We start from the raw sequence: 23,598 nt of genomic DNA, 5'->3' as shown, positions 1-23,598 counted from the left end.
GGTAGCGAGCTGTTGACCGCTCATCTTTTGTTTATAAATGTGATTATGGGTGTTTAGAGCCCTCGTGGATGATGTGTACATGCGAAGCTGCACGAGATATCTTATAATTCACATAAAACTGACTATTATCAATATATTAGGTTTGCGTTTTAGTTAGTTTTTTCAATCCGACCGTCGCGAGGTGACCGGCAACATTTGCTTAAAATAATATTATCCTTTTCATAAAATATTATCAATTATTTATTCTCCTACTATTTTTATGATTGATTTTTTACTATCTTATGCAAACGTTGCTAGCTGCCATGCGACAGCCGAATTGAGATATCTAACCCAATACATTGATGATATTCACTCTTAATTGAATTATAAATTATAATAGATATTTCTTGCAACCTCGCATATCCACATTGCGCACGAGGTCTTTAAGCTCGCTCGATCTCGTTTATAAACAAAAGATAAGCGGCCGGCAATCAATACTGACGCATATGTTACTACAGTCATGCAACTAGAAGCAGAATTTGCTGCAGTGGTACTGATGTTCTTCGTGAATAACTTGAAAAATAAGCGAGCCCACCCTCATGTATAGGAAGAAGTTATCCAAAATATCGATTTCTATAATATATCCAAAAATCATCAAAGTTGCAAAATAGTCAGCCTTTCTACAGTTTCATCAAAGAAAGTTCGTGAACAGGAAATGGCTAATGCAACGAATGTTTTACATTGGACAAAATAGAAATAGATAATCTCTGAAAACGCCATTTTCTGAAAATAAGTTCGTAATCTAAGAGAAAAGGTAAACTCGAACTCGAACTATCAAATAAGTTCTGTCTGCAAAACAACCGCTAAACGCGATGGCAGATGGCTATGATTTTATTGTCAAATTCTGCAGACATGTGATTTTGCAAAATATACTTTCTTGTATGATGTAAAAGTAAATTTTAATAGAAATATTGTACTAGTACAGCTTCTCAAAAATTATAAGTAAGTTAGTTAATAGTTAAAAGTAAATTATAATATATAGTTATAATAATAACAACTAAGCAGTACCTGTAAATCTAATGAAGACATTTTAGATATCTTATTCATTTATAACATTGGAAAATTTATGACATATAATAATATCGGATGTTATTCACATATATGTATGTATCTTTTTGATACATTTAGGATTTTGTTGGATGTTTTTGAAACGTCCTTTAATTTAATGTTTAATTTAATGTTAAATGAAATTTAATGTTTTACAATTAGACAAGCAATCTACATAATATAGAATTTAATATTTGATTAAATACTTATCTTGTTTCATTTATTGCATTGTTCTTATAAGAAAATATTTATAAACAAATACTAACCAACTTTTGGTATATAAATAATTTATTCTGTTTGATTTTATTAACATTTTTATATAATTAACTTATTTTAACTTATTTTGAAATTAAACAAAATAAATAATTTTGCAAAATTCATACATCTAGTTACAGAGATTTGTCAAAATAATAGTTACATTAATTGAATTTAATTCGAGGAATGTAAAGTAACTTTCTGCGATCAACAATATCATCCAAGGAATTTAAATCTGGTAAAACTGCTGGAAGTTCAAGGTGAGTAGTTGACTGCACTGTTTGAGTAGACCATTCTTTTAGGTTCTGCGTAGAAGTATAATAAGGTTCTGTTGTTGTTGAGAATTTTGGATAATATGGATCATATTCTAGTTCGCTTGGTATTAAAGGTTTTAAAGACAATGTTAAAGCATACACAGGTATTTCTGTAGTAGATAGTGTTATACTTGCTGTTGTACTATGAACTGTAGTAGAAATCATTTTTGTATTCTTTTGTATAGATTTCAAAGTTTCTAAATATGGGTAATTCCTGTAATTTATAGGTGATAATTTTAAAAAGTCAATAGGATTCTTTGTCGATTGATAGTTTTTTACATTATTCTCCTGAGTTTGATTACTTCCAGAAAATGTATTTGAAGGTAATTTTAGAAAACTGTATAAAGCATCATTTACTTTTTGGTATAAATAACCTTTTTGATTCATTCTTATTAGTTTTTCATTAAGTTTATCCTTCTCATGGAAGCTTTGACTTGGAGTAGAAAAATTTTCATTGTTTCTTAATCCATTTTCATTATATTGACTTATTATATGCATAGATTGTGTATTTATAGAATGATCAATAGGAATATTTGTAGTATAATTAATATAACTTAATGGATAAAATGAGCTTATATCCCTTCCAGTTGTTTCTGTCTTATTAAAATTCTTAAAAATTTGTCTTGAATTAAACACAAATCCATATCTTTCTTTATTACTTGTGTTTGTTGGTTGTGTCGTGTAAAAAGAATGAAAAAGAGATTGATCGTTATCTATTGATTGTTTTGTATCAGAACTATTGCCCTTTTCTTCTTTAATATATACTTTTGTACTAGAAATACTACTTCCTTGACATTGCACAAGATGAGCATGATCACATATGAGAGCATCTTGTCGAAAAGCAGTTTCCTCAGGACAATGATAAGTGAATTTATTTCCATATTCATCACAAGTATGATATATCTTACAACTAGCATTGATATCTGCGTAAAAACCAGCAGTTCGGTTTAAACATGAAAATATTGTTTTCATAGACCTCTCCGTATTCTGAAAAACACAAAAATCAGATTTTTCATCAAATTTTAATTAATGTGTTACTGAAATACTTAACAAATATTACTATAATACTTAAAACTACTATTCTTTTTCATCATATGTTTTATTTTTTTGTGAAATTTATATTTATTTCTCAATAATGAATCAAACTTTGCAAATAAATTATATCTATATATAAACAATCATATTAAAAATCTTAGTATTTTATTTTTTACGACTTTATAAGTACTTATATTGAATTACAATAGATTCTTATTTTAAAGATAATGAAAATTGTTTTGTATCCATTTACTATAATTGGTACTTTTATTTCAAATTAATGTTATAAATATAATTCATTTCCTTAGTGTAATGATTAACAATAAGCATAGTACATACATATATGTATGTATATGAAAACTTAATAACCTATTTTATTTTTAATGGCAATATATAACATGTACGAATAATAGGCCAGGTGTGTGTGTGTGTATGTGCGCGCACGGCATACATGTAGATACATATATATACATATACATATTTACGTATGTATAAAATCAAGTGATAATTCTTATAATCATTTAATCTTTATTTATCTTATTTCAAATATCGAGTTATATTGATTTACCTATATATGTTTAAAAATAAAATTCAATTTTTCAATGTCTTAATATTAATGCCTGTTAATATCTTTATCTTTAATACTTCATAATACCGCGAATCTTGGAAAAAGTTACCTTTATATCTATCCTTTTACCTATCCTTTTATTTATCAAGAGGTTTATCTTATTTTATTATTGTTATATTTCCTTATTGTCTTTCTATTGTACACTTACTTATATATTATTATTATTATTAGATTAGATTACTAATTAATCTATTTATACCACTTATTTTGAATCAACATTTTGGTTTAAATATTTGGTTTAAATATTGTATCAAATATTTAAATACTGCAAGGTATTATTTATAATCAATTCAACTGTATCAGACTAAAATAACTTTCATTAATGCATTTAAAACATATTAATTAGTCTATGTATTTCAACAATTTCATTCATCGAAATATTTGTCGTTTCTTAAGAATCTCAAAAAATCATTTTTGAATACGCAAACTTAGTTTAATTTCGTTTAATTTTAATAATTTAGATATATATCTTTATTTGAACGCAAAACGTTACGGTTTCATTAACATTTTTTAAACAACGCCAAATAAAATATTTACTTATGTAAAAAAGAATAACTTCAACTTTTATAGATTTAACAAAACTTATGCTACACAACCTAACATTTAATTACTTACAACAATCTCAGGCTGAGTGTGTAGAATAAGCATCATATATTGGATAATAATTTTCCAAATCCAGTTGAACTGGATCATTGTCATAATTTCAAAATGAAATTAAAAATACTTTTTTACGAGAATTATAAACTCACTGATATAATACTACTATTGCTGGTACCTCTCGTTCACAACAATACTGGTAATGTGAAAGTGAAAACGTCACGTTTAGAATGTAGGATTGACCTATGGTATTCTTCCTACAATCTCTCTCTCCTTCCTCGTGTGTATCCCTAACAGGACCTCTTCTCCTTTACGAAATATACACAGTGTAACTATAAAATTCAATAACTGATTAAATTAAATTAAAATCACATCTTCATTAAAAAATAGTGTCTTTTCGAATTGCATTAATTGCAAATTTTTTTTGAAACTAATAACAAATGCTATGCATATTGCTTTATTTTACTTGTGTAAATCTAAAATCAAAAGAGTACAATTATTATTGTTTATTAAAATTACAATCTAATTATTCTTTTCAAAAACTCTATATTCATCCTTACAATTAATGACGTTTATGAAACATATAAATTTATATGGTAAACTTATAGAAATGTTACGTTCTTTCTGATTTCGATGATTTTGAAATATGTCATAGAAAGCAACATTTTGAATAATTTTTCCATATAATCGATGGTAAACCTTAGTTTCCGAGATATTTGCAAAGAACTGTCGCTATTAGTACAGAGGATTCTATGTAGAATCGAGTGACCAAATATAAAATGACTTGATCGAAATTATTCGTTTATATATACAAACGAAGATGGGGCAAGCTTGGGTATCCGAAATGAAGGTTCATACACAACGTGCATATGTGCGGCTATAAGAAATGTCTGTTATAACTCAATAAAAAATGAATATCATCAATGTATTGAATTTGTATTGTTCAGGTTAATATTTTCAATTCGGCCACCGCCAGGCGGTCGGCAACGCTTACGTAAACTAATAAGAATTATTATTCCTTTGGTAAAATAATAATTATTTATTCGCCTCCTATTTTTATAATTAATTTTCTATTATTTTATGCAAGCGTAACCAGCCGCCTCGCGGCAACCGGATTGAAAAATCTAATCCAATGCATTGGATTATATCCTCTTCTAATCTTTTAAATCTCGTTATATGTTATAACAGACATTTCTTACAACCTCACATATGCAACTGCGCACGCAGCCTTCAGTTCGCACAACCCTCGCCTATAAACGGAAGATAAGGGCCGGGAGCCGGCAGCCAATATCGACGCATACGTTGCCACAGACGCACAATTATGGGCAGAAATACACTGTAGTGGCATTGGTAGTCTTTTGTAAATATCTCAAAGCTAAGCCCAATCGCTGATTATATACAAGGTGTTGGGCTACAGGTATACACAAACTTAAGGGGTGATTCTTGAAGCCGAAATGGGGTAACAATAAGGAATACAAAATTTGCGTTTTCGGCTTTGTTTTTCAGTTATTGACAATTAAAAATAGATCAAAATATTTCTGCATGCCTTACACGAGCGAAAATAGGTCAACCTAAGGTGCGGGGTACACAAGGATCATCAAATCGAACGATACATGGTAGCAGCTTGCCTTGGATATCTAGAGAAGAAGATTATGACATTTAAAGACATAAACCATTCTGCGCGACGTTTTATAAGCAAAATCATAGATTTAAACATTATAGCTGCCTACTCATTAAATTCCATAACAGCATATCGACAATCGCGACGTGGAATATTTGAATAAAGGGAATTACTGTTTATATAGCGAATTCAGATATAAACTTACAAAAATAGCTTGTAAAGCCATGAATTGTCGCACCTGTTTCACGTTGCAGAGGACTGCGCCTTTTCTGTTCCAGGTCTAATACTCTCAGTCGATATCTCCCTCCCCAAATATTCGATGTAATTAAAAGAAAAAAGCATATTTCTTCAAATTTGGTAAGAACCCCACTATATTGAGTACATGCAAAACCTGCTTTAAATGCTCCAATTTTTCCACTGTTGTTTCTGACGGGATTAGTATATCGTCTAAATATACTAAAGCTATCTTACTTTTTAGATTTCCTAAGGCAGCGTTGATCGCTCGTTGAAATACAGCCAGTTTGTTAGCGAGACCATAGGCCATGCACAAGAATTCATAGTATCCGTCGGATGTTGCAAATACGATCTCTGTCCGGAGAATCTAACTAGTATCGAAGAAGAATCGACATAAATTCCTTTTGTGTCGTCGTTTGTAGTGATCAAATTCATTTCTTTAATCGGCAACTTATCTGTTTATTCTATTTTCAGTGGGCTCGCGCGTTTTTGTTACTTACTGTCGGTCGGTGAACTCGTGCCTAAGCAATTTTTGCACTACCTCGATTTTGCACGGTTTAGGCTTAAACAGACAAACGCACTCATATAGATATATATGATAACATCTGTTCTCGCTAATCGGTCAAATATCGTCAAGCAATTTTAGAATAATAAGTGCAAGTAGAAACACCTTACGTTGCTGGCGCCGAATGTTACCTTTAAGGGCTAGGCTTCTGTGGGCTGCGACTTCGATCATCGCGTCGCCTTTTCGAGCACTGGCTCATTGTATGCGCCATCATCGCATATGTAACATTGCATCCATTCTTGCTGCGGTCGTGCCTTTTCCGTCTGGCGATTGTCTTCGTTCTGCACTAACTTTTTTCAATTCGACGATTCTGATTAAGAGATCTGCTGTCAACTTATACCTCGCGCTTAATATTTTAATTATCATTAATTCTGTTATTTTCGTTTCTGTAAAGGTGACTTTGGTCTGCTTCAAATATTCGGGTTTGATACGGATACAATTAACGTAGCTCTTTGCAGTATCATTAGTACACTGTAGTGCATGCATCATTCGATGGTGCAATTTCTTTTCCGGCATGAATATCGTGCAAAGGTCCCGAAATTTCTCCCAAGTACAAGAATGGGCTTGCCACCCGGGATATCACCTTTTGCGGAGTTTGAAACCACATGGATACGTGCGTAATCCAATCATTGATGCGGTACGCTTCCCGTTAATTTCTGGATGCAATCGCATCACGTATTCGCAACATCGCCGATATCCTCCTCGTTGAATTCTAGTAACGCAACCACATGTGACAAAGCCGCGATGGTTAATACAGCCCTCGAGTACTCTGCTGCTGCGCTATTCCCAATGCAATTCAGGATACGACACACCAGATCCTCGACTTGGTTACGTAACCGGCGAATTTTCCATTTCGATTTGTTTAACACAAGTACGCGATAAATGAATCCACGAAATGAATTAAATCACAGAACACAATCTGAAGCATTAGTGTACTGTCACGAGTATCACAAGTTTGCACGTTAGGCTCACTAGTCCCGTGTTTAATGTTATAAAGATAGTCATATTTCTACGAGATCTATAATTCGCCAAGATACTAGGGTAAATGCCGTGCAATCTTTCACAGTTCGCTTATCAAAGTACATCACTGCCTTTCCTGTTCCGTGGCTAGCCTATTTTCGAATAATGTCTTTATCTTTTAGCAATGCAAAGTCGCGTCGTTTGTCATGGGTAAACTATCTCACGCATCCTCTAAACAGTCACATGATCGATATCTCATAACTCGACGACTTTGAGCTGTCAGCTATTAACTTGCCAAATATTTATTCTAGCAGCTTGCTGAGATTCATACAGAGCTCTCAGTTCAGTCATAATTTATGGTGAGGCTAAATCGCGACGGCTATCTGTCATTATATCTTCTTGAAAATTGCCACTAACATATGTATACGATAATCTGAAAAATAATAATAAAAATTTTAATGACGCGTTACATTTAATGTGTATTTTTTATTGATTATTTGGCCAAATGTATTTATTGTAGAGATAAAAGCGAGGTGGGGCATAAATTTAACATTCAATTTTGCTAATTAAAATGAATTTGTGTTCATTATAATTTCAACAATTATTACTTATTGTTACAGACGAGACGATTAAATTGCATAGCTATCCTGACGAGAAAAAGACAAGGAAAGTGTCTTTATTAACAATTTGTGACACTCTATTAAACACTCCGGACATAATAATAATCGCGATAGGCACGGAAGCTATAATAGCTGAATCTGGGAGGCGATGTAGCGGTAAAGCGATTATAATTAGCGAGGGACAAAGACAATAAGCGCGTGTTGCTTGCTCGAAGACTCGAAAGAGAAGAAGGAAAGAAAGAGAAAAAACAAAAGAAGATCGAAGGAAGGATCGTCTAACAATCGCAATGATCAACAGCGGCTACGTTGTTACGCTCGCTCAATGTCATATCCAGTCGCCACGCACTCGAGACAACAATCCGTGCGATTCGAGCACAAGTCGGATTTTGTTTCAATTCCTTAACGCTTATGAACCTTAATAAATATATTAGTTGTCAGAAGGCATCAATGAAAAGGCAATCAATATTGTCCCCATCTAGAAAAAATAGTACTTGTTTTTAAATAGCACAAGTAAAATAGAGATATAGTAAAAAAATGGCTTACTTGACATTTATAAAACGCATGATAAACATGACTCAATACGAACAAAGAAGTAGAAAATATCCGATGACTGAACAAAAATTTCATTTGAATACATCTTTGTGAAAATACAATAAGTAATCTTAAATAGTAATTACTGTAATCTTACTTTATTTATATAACTCATCAAGCTGTAAAATATGATATGCTGTGGCTATCGAGACGAATAACTGAAGTATTATGTGTATCACTTAGTAACAAATAGTAACGATATTAACAATGTTCGGAAATATTTCTGCAATTTTGTTTAAAAGTTATGACCTCGTAATAGAAAAGAAATTAAAAATATAATAACTTTCAATTGAAAAACAATTACATAAAATATAAAAAATACTACTATTAACATCTTTTTCCAAACATTTATCAATTTTTAATAACTTGTAATTTTTTATTTTTTGTAGCAATTGCGAGCTTTTTTTGATCTTAATACAATTATTATGTTGCGACAAGTTCGTAGCATGGATTTTCTTGATTAAACCAGTCAAGATACTTTTTCACGAGTGTACGTTTCTATAATTTCACCTAAATGCAATTTGTATTTGGATGGAACTTTTCTCGCCCTCCCTTCCACGAACTTTGAAATGATTATACTCCGCAGAATGCTGATTGCGAAGACCTGTTATTAATTCAAAATGAGGGAATTTATCATATAATTGAACTAAACTTTTTACAGTTAAATGAATTCCGAGAAAACAAAGGAGCTCCTTGGTATGATCTCTTATATTAAGAACCCACTTACAGGTCTCACAAATACGTAAGTAAAAATATAATTTTAAAAAGTCAAAAATAAAAAGTTTCTCTTTTAAATCAATACCTAGATACATTGTCTCAACGATATCTGACACTGGATCATGTTACAGCACTCGACCGCGGCTGTCCGTTGTGCTTCTCAGTACGTCAGGGGAACCTAACCCCTTCGTAATAGTGACGACTGCATGAGTGTGCAATTATGCAAAAAATCTTTTCAAACAATTATATAATGTTTCCTGAATTCGATAAATGGAAGCAAGATATAACGATTTTGCATCTGGGAATTACGGTTTGAAGTCCAGGAATCCATTGATTCAAAAATTGTGCATTGATAAAGTTTGGTATTTTTTATTAAATTAGTCGACTTATTCCACATTATTCTTTTTGTCTTATACGTTGTTCGTCTTTGTTGATACTATGAGAGTAACTGGATACTGTCTTATGGAGATAGAAAAGTATAACTAATATTGGTTGAGCAACGTATATAATCTTTATTTAAAATGTTATTTGACAAATCCAATCATATATCGATAATAAAGCGAGATTCCGTTGTTCGCAATACAGTATGTGTTTAAATAAATAATAAAATTTACCGTTTAAATGGCTATCACGTTAAAGTAAGCTATGCAGTAGACCAAAAGTACCAAACTTTAAAAACTAATGGATTTCTAGATTAAAGATTTCTATATGTCGTTTTTATTCTTCTCTGTTCATATGAGTACTATCAGGAAATACCACAAAAGTATTTATAACATTTTACATCAATAAATGACCTCATAAACCAGCGTACTGAAGAAAAACATTAGAATTCCATGCGAAGGTGAGAAAATATTCATGTCAGTACAATTGACGTGCCAATTAACAAGGATTATTTTTAGATCTAAATAAAAAAATATTAAAATTATTGCTTCATTCCACTAATCCATAATCGTTTGAAAGGAAATCTTCCCTTTTTCTCTCTAAAAAAATATACTAAACAATTAATTTCTCTCTCTTAGGTAACTTATAATTAGTTTCATTATTGTGCGATTTTGTCATTCTCATACTTGTCTATCTCGAATAGAAAAGTAGATATGGACTTTTCCGTAGAACTGTACAATTAAATAGATTCTTGTAGCGTAGAACTCAATACGTTTTTGTTTTATGTGCAACCAAACAGGGCAGATCCCTAATTTTAAGCTTAAATACATAGGTTCTTGTATATGCTAAACTCCGACCAAACAGGGCAGATCCTTAATTTTATAAGTTCTTATATATAATTACATATAGTTAATATATATATATATATATAGTTAAACTCATCATTTTGTTAGTTAAACTGAAAACTATGGGCGTGAACACTCTCATTTCTACTCTGGTAATATAGAGTCACCTAGCCCTGCAAACGCCATCTCTTGACAACAAGAGAGAACATAAACATAAACAGAACATAAGTCACTACGTACGTATAAGGTTTGAACTGCTGGATTCCTAAAACCAAAACTTGCATTTTTAGATCTTACACATTGAAAATCATTAAATTGCAATAGAGAACGGCAATAATTTTATGTCCACTAAACCGAAGTTCAGTCAAAAATTCTGTTACTTATTTAACTGTTTAGGTTCTGAGTACTTCTATTGGATACAATCTATTTAAAAATTTTTTAAATCATGTATTGTAACAAAATCCTCTCGATAATCATTTCCATCAATATTATAGATATATTAAAATAAGATTGTCATATTGTCAAAGAAAGTATCGATAATTCAGCAAGTATGTGAACTATATTTAATAAACTAGTTTTATTTAAGATTTGAAGAAATTTTGTTATGAAAATTATTGATAATACATTCTACTCTTACTATGCAGAAGATATTAACAGTTACACAATTTATTAAAAAATGAATTATCAATATTTAGATAATTAAATTAACATTTTATGATAAAATTTTTCATACCCATAAATTTTAACTTTTAACCATTTATAATTGCAAACAAATTAAAGTGAGATGTGAATTTTGAATTTCTCGAAATTTTACGCATTTATGTTCGAACCAATAACTAATACGACCCCAAATTGTCACATGACCATCTTCCCCGCTTCCTGGAGGTGATCCTATCCCCCCCTTCCCTCGCCAAAAGTAAAGGTTTATGCTCGGCTTTATCACGATTGTATACATCATGATCGTTGGTTAGGCTGTGCAAAATTGTATATCATAGATTTTTAAAAGAGAAATGAATAACTAACTATAAGATGTTATATAATTTATGCAAGTTTCTATAAAAACTATTTTTACTCAGCAAAATATTCGTGCTTGGCTTTTTTATAAAAAGATATGCAAATGTATTGTTACACCATTTAACTTGCCATTTTTAATATTTAAATATAAAACATTAAGGAACATCTATAGCATTCAACATTCTTTTTGACATTAAATATATAGGTATAAATATAAAGAGTATTTGTATTCTTCTGTCTTATTGTGTTAGTTACATGTACTGTGATCTGCTTTGATGTCTTATGTTGTATTTAAAATTTTTATTATTAATGTATGATTAAAGCGGTTAACACAAACAATTAACAATTATGGCTACAAATAAAAACGTCATAGTACTTGTGCCAAACGGTCGTCGACAAAATGTTGGAGTAACTCCAAATACGACAATACTACAAGTAAGCAGTAAAAATATTAAAAAATTATTTTGATAAATATTTCGTTATGTTAATGTTAAATAAAATATTTTTCTCATAGATACTGGAAGAGGTGTGTCAAAAGCATGGATACAATGTAGATTCTTATGACCTTAAGTAGGTATTATCATAAAAAGAAGTCATTGTATATTATAAAAATATATACTTTAATTGAATATATTTCATTTTTACAGACACTTTAATCATATATTAGACCCCAATGCTATATTACGATTTGCTGGATTAGCAAATAATGCACAATTAGAAATGGTACCTTGTACAAAAATACGTCCTATTTCCAATGTCACAATAGGTATACAGTTAGAAAATGGGGAGAGATTAATGAATGAATTTACACCTAATGTAACATTAGCTGAAATTTTAAAACATGTAAATTTTAATGAAGATTTGGAAAAAATTATTTTAATTTACATGCATCGTGAGGTATGAGTATATCATTTTATTGTTAATATTATTATTTTAATAATAAATTTTATGTTAAACAGTAATTAGAAATGTTTCTACATATATATAAATATATTGTCTATTTAAATTTATTTTTATGTGATCATTACATATTAAGAAGCACATTGATTTTAATGTTAGTGAACTTTGTTATTGTATTTACAATTATTTAAATAAGCAATTCATGTACATATATTAACTTTTCTGAAATAGTTTGTTATTTTGTAAGGACTCAGATTTATATTTAGAATTTATTGAATTTGTTGCTTAAAATAGGAGTTCTACATAAAATTAGCATTTTTTCTATTACTTAATAAAAAATCTAATCTACTGCTAAATATATATTTTATTAAAACCTTTGTGGATTTATTCATTTTTTGTATACATCATGAAAAAGAAAATTAAATAAATTGTACATTTATATAAATTTTTTAATATGTAATCCATAGCATTTTACTTTATTGTTTATGCTCTATAATATTAAATGTGTAATAATATTACAGATAATATTGTAGGATATCAGAGTCTATTAAGAAGTTTTATGTAATTATGAAATTGAGATAAAATTTAAGATATATAAAATCCGTTTTATATTATGCTATGATTTTTACAGATTTCTGGATTAGAAGCTTTAAAAAATACTACTCTGAAGTCATTAGGACTCGTCAATGGTAAAGCTGTATTACGATTAATACAAAAACGACCTCAAAGCATAGGTAATATTACTTTGACAACATCAAAAACAGTTAAGATTGCTGAAAACTTCAATATACATAAAAGATATTCTGGAAATGAATATTCATTAATTGCAGATACTAATGAAACATCAGAATGTATGATTTCTACAGGAAAGCAAACACAGAAACTAAGAGAATTAAAAACATGTTCTCAAAACGAAGAAAGAAAAATAATGAAAAGAGAATATGAAAATAATATAATACCATCCACTAGTACAGATAACTATACTGGAAACCAAATTTTATTGCAGCCATGCAACAAACATGAAACAGATGATTTAAATAATATAGAATTCGTAAGATTCATGTATATTAAAATTTGAGTACTTGTTGTGTAAAGCATACATCTCTCTCTCTCTCTTTTTTCTTATTGCAGTTAGGTGAAAGAAATGCTTTGGTATTCGATCAAACTACAATTCAACGAAAATTTAGAGATGAATTACCAGATGATTTTTATGATCTAACAGTTGATGATGCAAAAATATTATTAAGAGATGCTAAACGTTATAGAAAAGAATTAGAAGAAGCACCTCTCCTAACAAATATTCAACGACAATCCAATCAAGAAAAGCGAATATTAAATCAATTAAATAAATATCATTATACAATTATCCGTATACAATTTCCAGATCAATTTGTTCTGCAGGGTTTATTTCAACCAATGGAAACTGTTCAAGCAATCAAAGATTTTATAAAATGCTATTTGATTGATGCAAATAGTGACTTCATAATTTGTAAGTAAACGCAATATTTCAAAAACATATAAATATATCTTTTTATTATATATTTTTATATATTTTTTATTATATAAAAATTAAAAAAGAAGAAATTTTTAGAAAAGCCTTAGACTTAACTTAATATTTTACAAAAAAATTTTGTTTATGAATTCCGAAGAACTTAGTTCACAGTAATGTTTAAATTCATCTTGTAATATAATTAGCTAATAAGTACAATAATCTTATTATAGATTTACATTATGTAACATATTATACATCCCGAAAGTATACATTTATTATAGTTAGTAATACATTTTTTTTCTTATTGAATAGTTACTACGCCACCGAAACGTAGTTTGAACCCTAATTCTCGCTTAGTTAATGAAAATTTAGTTCCTTGTGCTATTGTTTATTATTCTGGGTCATCAGCTCTTAAATTGGATGTAAAAGAAAAGTTTACAGATCCTAAGAAAGTTGAACTGCAAGTAGCTAATGTTAGGTAAGTGACGTTTATAAGTACTGACTTCTTGTCATAATTCTACATGTATAAATATTGTTTAATGTACTACATTATTATTTTAGGAAATCAATGCTAAATAAAGATGAGAATATAAATAATGATACAAATAGTAGATCGACATTTAATACACCAACAAATAATGAATCCGTAATTGAAAAAGGAAGTAAAATTCCAAAGTGGTTAAATCCATCATTTAAATAATGAATAACCTTTGTTATAACTGGCAGACTTCGGAATATTTTAGAGTAAAGTATAATGATATTTTAATATGTACATACATGTACACACATAGATATATACATTCATGTATTTCATTTAATATTGTAATTAAACATACTTTTGTATAATAAAGACTGAAAAAAACGAAAAATCAAGTATAAAATATAAATATTTTATAACAGTTGAAAAAATATTTAAAAAATTGTGAGTTTGTAACACTACATTTATGTATAAAGTTACTTTCTTGTTGTCAACGATAAACGTGCTATTGATCTTAAATTTCATCTGCTTTCAAAATAATAAACACATATTTTGCATAAAATGGCTAGCAGGAATTTCAATCTATTAACAATCATTAACATGTTTAAGTAAATATTAATATTTAGATAAAATTATTAACTTTGTAAATCAGGAGGTACTGTAGTGGGTGATTGTAATTGTAAGTGCAGAAGTTGTCGAGCAGGTCTACCTATTATATTTCCAGTTGGACCTGAACCACCTGCTTCTTCTGTAATACTTTTTAACAAATTATCTTCTATAACATCAGAGCTTTTATTTGTCTCAGAGTTCTCATCTTTTTCTATTTGAGACTGTATTTCTGAATCTAACAATCGCATATATTTGTCCATTTCATTTCTTTTATCTTCATCATCTTCACCCAAGGATCCCTCTGAACTTCCTTCAAATTCTCCTTCATTTCCTGGAACAGCTAAATCTAATATTCCTCGTAATGTACTATCAAATAAGTCTGCATCGAATTCAACTTTTCCATTGTCCTCTGGATCATACATTACATCAACTTCTGTTGAAAGATCTCTGAAAACAAAGAAATATATAGATTACACATACACACTGTAATATTATTAAAATTTTAACAAGTGTAACATACTCTAAAAATTGTACACCATCAATATCACTATTTTGATTTAAGAACATCTGTACTTTTTCTTTAAGACTTAATGATTCTTGTTTATGTTTCTTGCTTTTAGTAGTTCCCCACTTTTCGTTCAAAAATGTTTCTAACTGTATTGGATCTACATTTAACCAACTATCACTATCTGCAGGACTTAATGCAGCTTCATCTTGTGCTATGTATTAAGTATAATATGAAGTAATAATTAAATACTGAGTAATAAATGGAATATTAATTTCAAAAAATTACCATGTAATTCAACATCATTGGATTGTATGTTTTCCCATGCTTCTAAAACCTTTTCAGCATCACTTTTATTAATGTCGGTAATAGAATTATATAGATTAAAGTATTTGAAGTAATAATCTTTTGCTGCAGTCAAGAGTTTTTCATATTCTTCGCTACCTTTTAAAAGATTTTTAAAATAGCCATTAACTTCTAAACGACTTAAATATGTATTTAAAACACCTTCATTTGCTTTTAATTTCTCAGAATTATTAACTGATCTTTTTTCTCTTCTTCTAAGTTCTTCATTTGCACGAGCAATTAACATTTCTAAACCACATGCTATTTTAATTCCAAGTACGTGAGCATTATACTTTGAATAAGTTATTGGGGGTATATTCCAGCCTGTCCTCGGGTCTCCTGTATATCGACAATGATTTGCCATTGCATACAAACATTTAGTCATTTTTACATTAACCATAATACGTTGTTCAGGAGGAAAATATTTCATAGCACGACAAACCTACAATACATAAAAATTTATGAAATAAGCCAAATTATAGTTGTACACAAGTTTATATAATGTTAAACTGTTACTTTTCTTTCAAGTGGATCAGAGTGGCAAATTGTTCGAATAATTAATGCAATCAGTCTTGGTTCTTGTCGAAGTATTGAAACTGCTTTCTCAGGTAAAAAGACTCGAGCCTTGTGATGTCTTTTTTCAATCTCATTAGGATAAATATTAATTCGTCTTTTTAAGACATCTTGTACTTTCTCCGAAGCTCTGTAAAAATATGGTTTCTCCCAAAGATTATTTAACAAATCCAACCATGTTTTATGTTTTTCGCGAATAATGTGCAATTCACCATTATATACAAATACATGGTTTTCACATGTTTCAGGATTAGCCCATGGGGGCAAAACATTTGCAGCTTCAATTAAAAGAAATTCACCGTCAGAATCTATAACTTTAGCAATTAATCCATTAAAAGCCTGGGTAAGTTTAAATATCAGAAAGACCACAAACCATTCATCACTTATATCTTCATCAAAACGTAAGCGTATATAAATGTGAGGCAATATATTACATTCTGCAAGAATGAAAAGTAACGATATACATTTACTATAATGTACTTTTATTATAATAATCATATATTTTAAATAAGTTATTAAAACGTTTTACCTCCTACAGTTGTAGAATTTTCAATAAGCTTTTCCAATAATAATGCTTCTTTCGTTCTAGGATGAAAAATTAAATTATCATTATGCCAAATATAACCTTCAATATATGGTGCAATTACTTCATTGAATTTTGCAATTTCTTGTAAGAGAATTTCCTCTGTTATAGTTATTGAAGGTTTTGTATAACAAATTTTTGGATAAAGGAAACATTCAAGCACATCATCTTCTTTAACTTTAGGTATTTTTGTATAAGCCATGGTTATGGTTTCATCTGTTACGTTATCACGTGAACTTGCTGTTAATATAATTGTGTAAAGTTAGTTTCAACGATTTTATTCATAAAGATACATATAAAGATAAAATACACGAGTCATATGTTATGAAGTAAGTAAATGCGATATAAGAATAGAAACAGTACGCTGCATAGAAGCTCCTCCAGTACTTGTCTAATCAGGCATGCACACTGTCGCCATTCATTGATCGGTGTTTCATTTTGTATTTCACTTCCTACTCGTCCACCAGAGGACCATCGGTATGACTTCATGCAAGAATTTCTCGCAAGTGCCCCGTCTTGAAACACTTCTTATAAACATATATATACGTATATATACGTATATATACGTGTATATATATATGTATGCATGTAATGGTTAATTGTTAAATCTTATTTTAAGGAAATATTCGAAGATGATTCATCTCAGGTTCTTTACTCTCATAATGACACATTATTATTACAGAACTATAAGTAATTCATTACGATTAAGTAATATTAAAATATAATACAGATAAATGTAAAGTCGTCGATATCAAATAACAAAAGATATGATTTACAGATAATGTTTTCACTCAAGAATTAGTTCCTGTGATGTGGTTTTTTCATCGGAGACACTAATCTTGAGTAATTATAAAAATATACTTTCAGAATTATAAGTTCATAAGAGAGTATAGGTCTAGCGCAAAGCTCAGTGGTGAAACGGGTATACTGATCCATAAATTCTTCTTCAACTTCCAATATACATATTGTACATCCCATATAGCAGTCGTATCAAATTTATAATAATTAAAATTAAAGCACAGAAGATAATAATTTCTTTATTATATGTATATATGCGTCTTTAAAGCAGAATTCAATGAACAGCTGGGAATATTTCATTTTCAAAATTAAACTTTCAGATTTTAACACTTTGACAGCTGCTATCGCGTAAACATGATTTCGCAAAAATAATCTGAACATGGTAGCGTTAATACTTTCTATTTATATGCGGAAGACCATAATGCTAAACGTACACTCGGGGCAACAATATTAATAACAACCGTGGAAAAGATCTTTTATAGATGGATTTTGGATAGATAAATTCAATATAGAATCCAACTGTGTAATAGATCTCAACTTCCTTACCAAAAATCTAACTCCGTTATAGATTTAGTGATAATTGATATGAGAATAAAATATTGTTATTTTTCATTTCAATCAAAGATACTAGCTAAGTTCTTATAGGACTTATTCTTCTTAATAAATCAGTTCACTATGATTTTAGTAAACGTGGCTTGTAACTATATCGAAAATATCTTTTATGAAATTTCCCTTATTTAATACTAAACAACCATAAATTGTCGGTTCCCTAAATTGACTCATACCTAGGAGAAATCAATAAACACATCCGTGATGTTATTGAAATTTCTACCCCAAAGATTATTAATGAAGCATATAATTCTATAGATAAATATGTAATTTCTAAAATAAAAACATATTCGTAAGGATCATATCAGAGGATCAGAATCATTCTAGTCACCTTTTACCGATTTGTAATCGTTGCCTACATATCATCCTAAAAATAGTCAAAAAATGTAACAAATCAATCAACTCCTACTGGTACAACAGAATAATAGATATAAGTACTAGTAACCCCGAGAAAATATTCCCAGAGATACGCTCGTCACCTTTGGCAAAGAAACATAACCTTCTTATTAAGCGCAGCAACCGTGATTTACAAATCAGTTCAGACCACATGATTTTAAATTCAGTTGTAAGATTCCGATATTCATGACTAGCATAGTAACTGCCCCACTCCAATCGATTAATTCCCAGGCATACCAGTTGCCTGATAAACCATATGTATAAAAGCACCATGGAAATCAATAAAAAGTTTCAATTGTCATTCAACATTCGATCAAGTATGTAATTATTACCTTCTTGATCCTTGCTATCCTGCAAATAAACTTATTACAAAGTTATAAATTTTGATGTTTTCGTTTGCTGTTTTAAACTCTTCGTGACATACTTTAATCCTGGCTATTTATATAGATAACAGAATTGTAGTGGAAGAAAATTTAAGAGAAATCAAAATATTATGGAAAAAATTGACTCATGAGTTTGAGATGAATATTGAAAAACCAATCAGCTTTCTGAGTATGGAAGTCCAGAAAACAGGGAAAAGAAATAAGATTTACAAAAGAACTACACGGAGAAGGTATTGAAACTTACGGAATGCAAAATGCAAAACTAGTGACTACGCCGATGCAGGTGAATGAATCATTATACCTGACAATAAGATAGGATTTTTCAATTTTCTGGAAGCAATAGGGAGTCTCCTATATTTGGCCAACAAAATACGATACGATATAAATTATGCCATAGATTTCAATAGTAGACGTACGGAGAAATCACTGAATGGAGACATAACGAATTCTGAAAAAACGCTTAGGTGTTCGCAGGGTACAAAGAAAAAATATATATTACTTATATATTTATGGCTTCCTGTGCTGCACATTATACAGAGGATCCGGAGACGGGGAAAAGTACGTTCAGATATGTAATAAAATTCTGTGAGGGCCCCATAAGTCGATGCTCGAGGAAGCAGTCGGTAGTAGCGTTGTCTAGTACGGAGGCCAAGTTTATAGCTATAGCAGACTGCCGCATGGAGCTACTTCATATAAAATATATAGTTGAGGAAGCCAAGCTGGTGATAAGTTACATGTTGATAATCAAAATGCAATGTAGATAGCGAAGAATGGAATATACAATGTATAGAAATGCTCGGCATATACATGTATGTACAAAATGCATGATATTTTGACCAGTTTTCGGATAGCTCGGTAGTTTCGGACCGATTCGGGGGATTCTCTCTCTTTCTCTCCTTCTCTCTCCCTCTTCCTCTCATTAGCTCAATCAAATTAGTTCCCAAAACACCCACAATCGGAGAAGTTGTAAGTGGTAATTTTTTCACAAAATAGTTCAGAAGGTCATTAGAAATGAAATATGCTTTTATTATTTTTATTTTGCCTACCTTTTGATTTCGATGATTTTTGAATAAGTGTAGAAGTCCATATTCTGGGCAACTTTTTCATATACATAGAATGAGTGGACTCGCTTGGTTTTCGAGATATTCGTGAAAAAACTACCGGTACCGCTACAGTGGGTTCTGGCTATAGTTGTGTGTGTAATAACGCATAGTTAGTATTGGTTACCAGTCGCCGGCAGCGTATCTTCTGCATACTAACGACGGTTGGGTGAACATAAAGGTCCCCTGCATAATTATATATGTGAGATTGCAAGAAATGTCCATCATAATTCAATTAAAAGTGAATATCATCAATATGTTGGATTTAAAATTGGGTTAGATTTTTCAATCCTTACGTGTCGGCAACTCTTACGTGTTGTGAATTATTTTTTGTTGAATTAAAAACTGTACCAGTCGGTCGTAATTATTACATAAATTTAGAATTTATACAATTTCATTATGGTTACATTCCTTAACTGTTTTACAACTTTAATATAGATAGAGAATAATTGACAAATTCGGAGATGCAGACAATCAAAAAATCAAATCTTTTATGCTACAGCCAGATTTATACTGAAGTATAATATTCTTACAGCCTCACGTATGCAGTTGTGAATAAAATTTTCGTAGCTATTTATTTAGATTCGCAAATTATGGTATAAAAATAAGCAGATCGATGGCTGATGGGTGTAAACATATCACTAAGTGGCAGACAAAGCAGTGAACGTGTCGGCTACATTTGCAACTGTGTTACACATCATTACATAGATACACATATATGAGCGGGATTCTTTTTTATGAATATGTCAGAAATATCTAGAACCGAGCGGCGTTTACACGCATCTAGAGGAAAAAATTGTTGTTTTGAAAAATTGTCCTTGATGACATATTCAGAAATCATCGAAATTGGTGATGAAGACGAACTTCTAATTACCAAAAACTAATCACGTCAAATTATGTTCTCCTTGAAACCATTCAATTTCTATCGGAAACATTTTTCATTAAAGTTGTTATTTATGCAGTAATCTAAATGGTTCTAATTACGTATTCCACACGGTATATTTGAACTTTTTCTTTTCATTAAATCTTTATAAAATTATTGATGCTTTATGGTTTATATTACATTCACAACTATTATGATTATATGGATAAATAAAGATCGTTTTAGCGAGATTGTTTAAATGAAGCATAAAAAAGATCTCAGAAATTGATAAAATTTTCGTTGTTATGTTGTAGCAGAAAATATAAGTTGATAAATTTATTTTTAGTTGATGTATAATTGAACTTATGTTATGAAAATTTAACTGCTGTCATCAAATTGTTAAATATCCTAAAACACAATGTAATACAAGCGTATTACATATATATATATATATATATATATATATATATATATATATATATATATATATACATTTTTAACATTACAGTTTGTAATTTAATTTAAGCCGCCAAAAGCGGTACTTTTATACGATATTGTCTTCTCTTCTTTTTTTTGTCCTAAAAACTTGGTCGCAAAACAGGACAGATTGATAGCCTACTTTTGGTTCCTTTGGGGCTAAGGAAACGCTGCGGATAGGGGGGTGGGGAGGGTAAGGAGATGTCATTTAGATTTATTTATAATATTTACAATATTTACACTTATTTTACAAGGAGAGAAATTGAACGCTACTGACGTTTTGCAGTTCTTTCTTTTTTTTTTATGATTTCGATATCCACCAATACTTTTTTATGTTTTTTCTGTGTTTGCTTTTTGTGTCTTTCTGCGGGAGAGCCATATTGTATCTCTAGTAGTCTGTCCATTTAAATTTTCTTCGTAAAGTATTGTTTTAATTCTTATTTTTCTTTTTGATAAATAATGGGTATAAAATTGTTTTGATCTTGGAGATAATTTTTTTCATCTAGGTATAAGAACGCTTCTGGGGGCGGGGATATTGCCTACTTTGAGTGTATTATTATGGTACAGTTCATTTGGAAATAGACAACTGAAAATTAAGCTATTTTCTTTTATCTTTGCAGCTTGAGCGAAGCGATTTCTTGTCAGTTTTAGGATGTGACAATCAATGCGGTGTATGGTGGCTAAATCGTAGATTTTTTGTTTTTAACATTTTTTGAAGTCACTATGTTTGGATCTGTATGTACTCAGATAAGCCCTGGTGCATTTTCTTTCAAATACCCGGATTTTTTTCATTAACGACGCTGGTATGTTATACCAGAGTGGACAACCATAGGTTATGATCGGTCTAATTAGTGTTTGGCAACAGCGGATTTTTACACTGTTGTTCAGATGTTTGGAATAGAATAATCTTTTTGTTTTCCCAGAACGCTTTGCTTGCTTTGGCAAGTTGAATTTCGATGTGCTGTTTGAAGATTGATTTGTTATCTATATTTACGCCTAAATATTTTACACAATTTTTGTGGGATATGACTTCCCCTTCATTTGTTTTTTCTCTTAATTGAAATTTTTTACAATGTTTTCTTTCTACTGGGACGAGTTCATTTAATTTGGGTCTAAACAGTATGGTTTCGCATTTACTCGCATTTATTTTTAATTTCCATGTATGATAGTAATCGTTGATATTTTCAAAGAGTTCTTGGAACTGCGTTCTTATTATTTTGGTTTTGCAAACTGTTACGTAGACGATTAAGTCATCGGCGAAAGCTATAGAGCATTTATGGGTGGATGTATTAAGATTAAAGAGATTTAGTAAGTCGCTATTGTAAATATTGAAAAGTAGCGGAGAGTTTGCTGTTCCTTGTTGTAAGCCGTTTTCTATAAAAAATTCTTTGTTTGATGTGTGCGAACCATCGGTCGTTACAAAGCATTTATTAATTATCATATTCCAAACTATTTTGATTAGGTATTTCGGAAAGTTGTTCTTAATTATTTTGTATATAAGGCCTAAGACCCATATCGTGTCGAATGCTTTTACGAGGTCTATTAAGCAGGCGGTTACTCCTTTGCGTTGAGAGTCCAACAGATATCCGACGTTAATTTATTTATTGCGTGGAGTGTGGAATGTTTGTGTCAGAAGCCGAATTGATTTTCTGAAATTACGTGATTTTTTGTGCGAAAGGAGACTAGGGGGTTGTTTATGACTATTTCGAATGCTTTGCTTATGTTGAATAAGAGACTTATAGGTCGTAGGTTTGTGGGTGAGGAGCCGTCTTTATCTTTTTTTATGATGGCTATTAATTTACCTTTTTTTCATTTTCTGGGAAAGTACGTGTTATTTAGTGCATTATTAAAGCGTGTAACCATGTGTAATCTATCAGATGTGGTAAAAATACCACAGACTTTTACTCGTGATGACTTTAGGACACTTGTCCGTAACTTTACTAATTTTATCAGTTGAATTGAATATAATTTCTACACACACCGCTGTAAATCCTAGGGGGTGTAAGAAACACTAATTTTTTATAC

General features: G+C 30.3%; 3 protein-coding genes and 3 long non-coding RNA genes across 18 annotated transcripts; 2 read left to right on the top strand and 4 right to left on the bottom strand.

Moving 5' to 3' along the window:
• Nucleotides 1-1,240: 1,240 nt before the first annotated feature.
• Nucleotides 1,241-6,846, bottom strand: LOC139988548 (uncharacterized). Of its 10 annotated transcripts, none has more exons than XM_072006128.1 (4): nucleotides 6,008-6,460; nucleotides 5,467-5,905; nucleotides 3,934-4,247; nucleotides 1,242-2,642 (listed from the first exon to the last, which is right to left on the bottom strand). In XM_072006128.1, exons 3-4 carry the CDS (start codon nucleotides 4,015-4,017, stop codon nucleotides 1,506-1,508), a joined length of 1,221 nt encoding a protein of 406 aa, XP_071862229.1. In that variant the 5' UTR covers nucleotides 4,018-4,247; nucleotides 5,467-5,905; nucleotides 6,008-6,460; the 3' UTR covers nucleotides 1,242-1,505. The 10 variants fall into 10 exon arrangements, with proteins under 10 accessions (XP_071862239.1, XP_071862229.1, XP_071862231.1 ...); XM_072006130.1 differs by having other exon boundaries at nucleotides 5,467-5,552; XM_072006131.1 differs by lacking the exon at nucleotides 6,008-6,460 and having other exon boundaries at nucleotides 5,467-5,552; nucleotides 5,742-5,927.
• A 2,021-nt stretch (nucleotides 6,847-8,867) lies between these two features.
• LOC139988551 (uncharacterized) lies at nucleotides 8,868-9,849 on the top strand. The gene is made up of 2 exons (XR_011800166.1): nucleotides 8,868-9,248; nucleotides 9,355-9,849. It is a non-coding gene; the product is annotated as an uncharacterized lncRNA (long non-coding RNA).
• On the bottom strand, nucleotides 9,712-10,495 carry LOC139988550 (uncharacterized). Its single transcript, XR_011800165.1, has 2 exons — nucleotides 10,291-10,495; nucleotides 9,712-10,203 (listed from the first exon to the last, which is right to left on the bottom strand). It is a non-coding gene; the product is annotated as an uncharacterized lncRNA (long non-coding RNA).
• Nucleotides 10,496-11,365: 870 nt separating this feature from the next.
• Nucleotides 11,366-14,834, top strand: LOC139988547 (tether containing UBX domain for GLUT4). Of its 4 annotated transcripts, none has more exons than XM_072006126.1 (8): nucleotides 11,366-11,433; nucleotides 11,787-11,898; nucleotides 11,978-12,033; nucleotides 12,111-12,360; nucleotides 12,995-13,414; nucleotides 13,495-13,852; nucleotides 14,168-14,333; nucleotides 14,417-14,834. In XM_072006126.1, exons 2-8 carry the CDS (start codon nucleotides 11,812-11,814, stop codon nucleotides 14,553-14,555), a joined length of 1,476 nt encoding a protein of 491 aa, XP_071862227.1. In that variant the 5' UTR covers nucleotides 11,366-11,433; nucleotides 11,787-11,811; the 3' UTR covers nucleotides 14,556-14,834. The 4 variants fall into 4 exon arrangements, with proteins under 4 accessions (XP_071862227.1, XP_071862226.1, XP_071862228.1 ...); XM_072006125.1 differs by lacking the exon at nucleotides 11,366-11,433 and adding an exon at nucleotides 11,441-11,668; XM_072006127.1 differs by lacking the exon at nucleotides 11,366-11,433 and having other exon boundaries at nucleotides 11,441-11,898; nucleotides 12,995-13,097; nucleotides 13,194-13,414.
• Nucleotides 14,027-17,507, bottom strand: Ecd (ecdysoneless cell cycle regulator). Its single transcript, XM_072006123.1, has 6 exons — nucleotides 17,312-17,507; nucleotides 16,895-17,188; nucleotides 16,309-16,802; nucleotides 15,736-16,234; nucleotides 15,463-15,661; nucleotides 14,027-15,389 (listed from the first exon to the last, which is right to left on the bottom strand). Exons 1-6 carry the CDS (start codon nucleotides 17,316-17,318, stop codon nucleotides 14,969-14,971), a joined length of 1,914 nt encoding a protein of 637 aa, XP_071862224.1. The 5' UTR covers nucleotides 17,319-17,507; the 3' UTR covers nucleotides 14,027-14,968.
• A 40-nt stretch (nucleotides 17,508-17,547) lies between these two features.
• Nucleotides 17,548-20,291, bottom strand: LOC139988320 (uncharacterized). The gene is made up of 3 exons (XR_011800071.1): nucleotides 20,181-20,291; nucleotides 19,634-19,820; nucleotides 17,548-19,435 (listed from the first exon to the last, which is right to left on the bottom strand). It is a non-coding gene; the product is annotated as an uncharacterized lncRNA (long non-coding RNA).
• Between the last annotated feature and the right edge of the window lie 3,307 nt (nucleotides 20,292-23,598).

Source organism: Bombus fervidus, chromosome 6 (genome assembly GCF_041682495.2).
Source record: "Bombus fervidus isolate BK054 chromosome 6, iyBomFerv1, whole genome shotgun sequence".
NCBI lineage: Eukaryota > Metazoa > Arthropoda > Insecta > Hymenoptera > Apidae > Bombus > Bombus fervidus.
Note: the sequence above shows the minus strand (reverse complement) of the source record. Positions and strands in the feature narration are given on the sequence as shown.

Bases quoted from the DNA above. Each gene is read 5' to 3' on its own strand.
- LOC139988547 (XM_072006126.1), top strand. From the start codon at position 11,812: ATGGCTACAAATAAAAACGTCATAGTACTTGTGCCAAACGGTCGTCGA. The intron at 13,415-13,494 runs GTAAGATTCATG...TTCTTATTGCAG, and splicing joins ATTTAAATAATATAGAATTC to TTAGGTGAAAGAAATGCTTT. The intron at 13,853-14,167 runs GTAAGTAAACGC...CTTATTGAATAG, and splicing joins AAATAGTGACTTCATAATTT to TTACTACGCCACCGAAACGT.
- Ecd (XM_072006123.1), bottom strand. The intron at 16,803-16,894 runs GTAAAACGTTTT...TCATTCTTGCAG, and splicing joins AAATTCTACAACTGTAGGAG to AATGTAATATATTGCCTCAC. The intron at 15,662-15,735 runs GTAATTTTTTGA...CTTAATACATAG, and splicing joins CAATGATGTTGAATTACATG to CACAAGATGAAGCTGCATTA.
- LOC139988548 (XM_072006136.1), bottom strand. From the start codon at position 4,017: ATGACAATGATCCAGTTCAACTGGATTTGGAAAATTATTATCCAATAT. The intron at 2,643-3,933 runs GTAAGTAATTAA...TGTGTTTTTCAG, and splicing joins ACACTCAGCCTGAGATTGTT to AATACGGAGAGGTCTATGAA.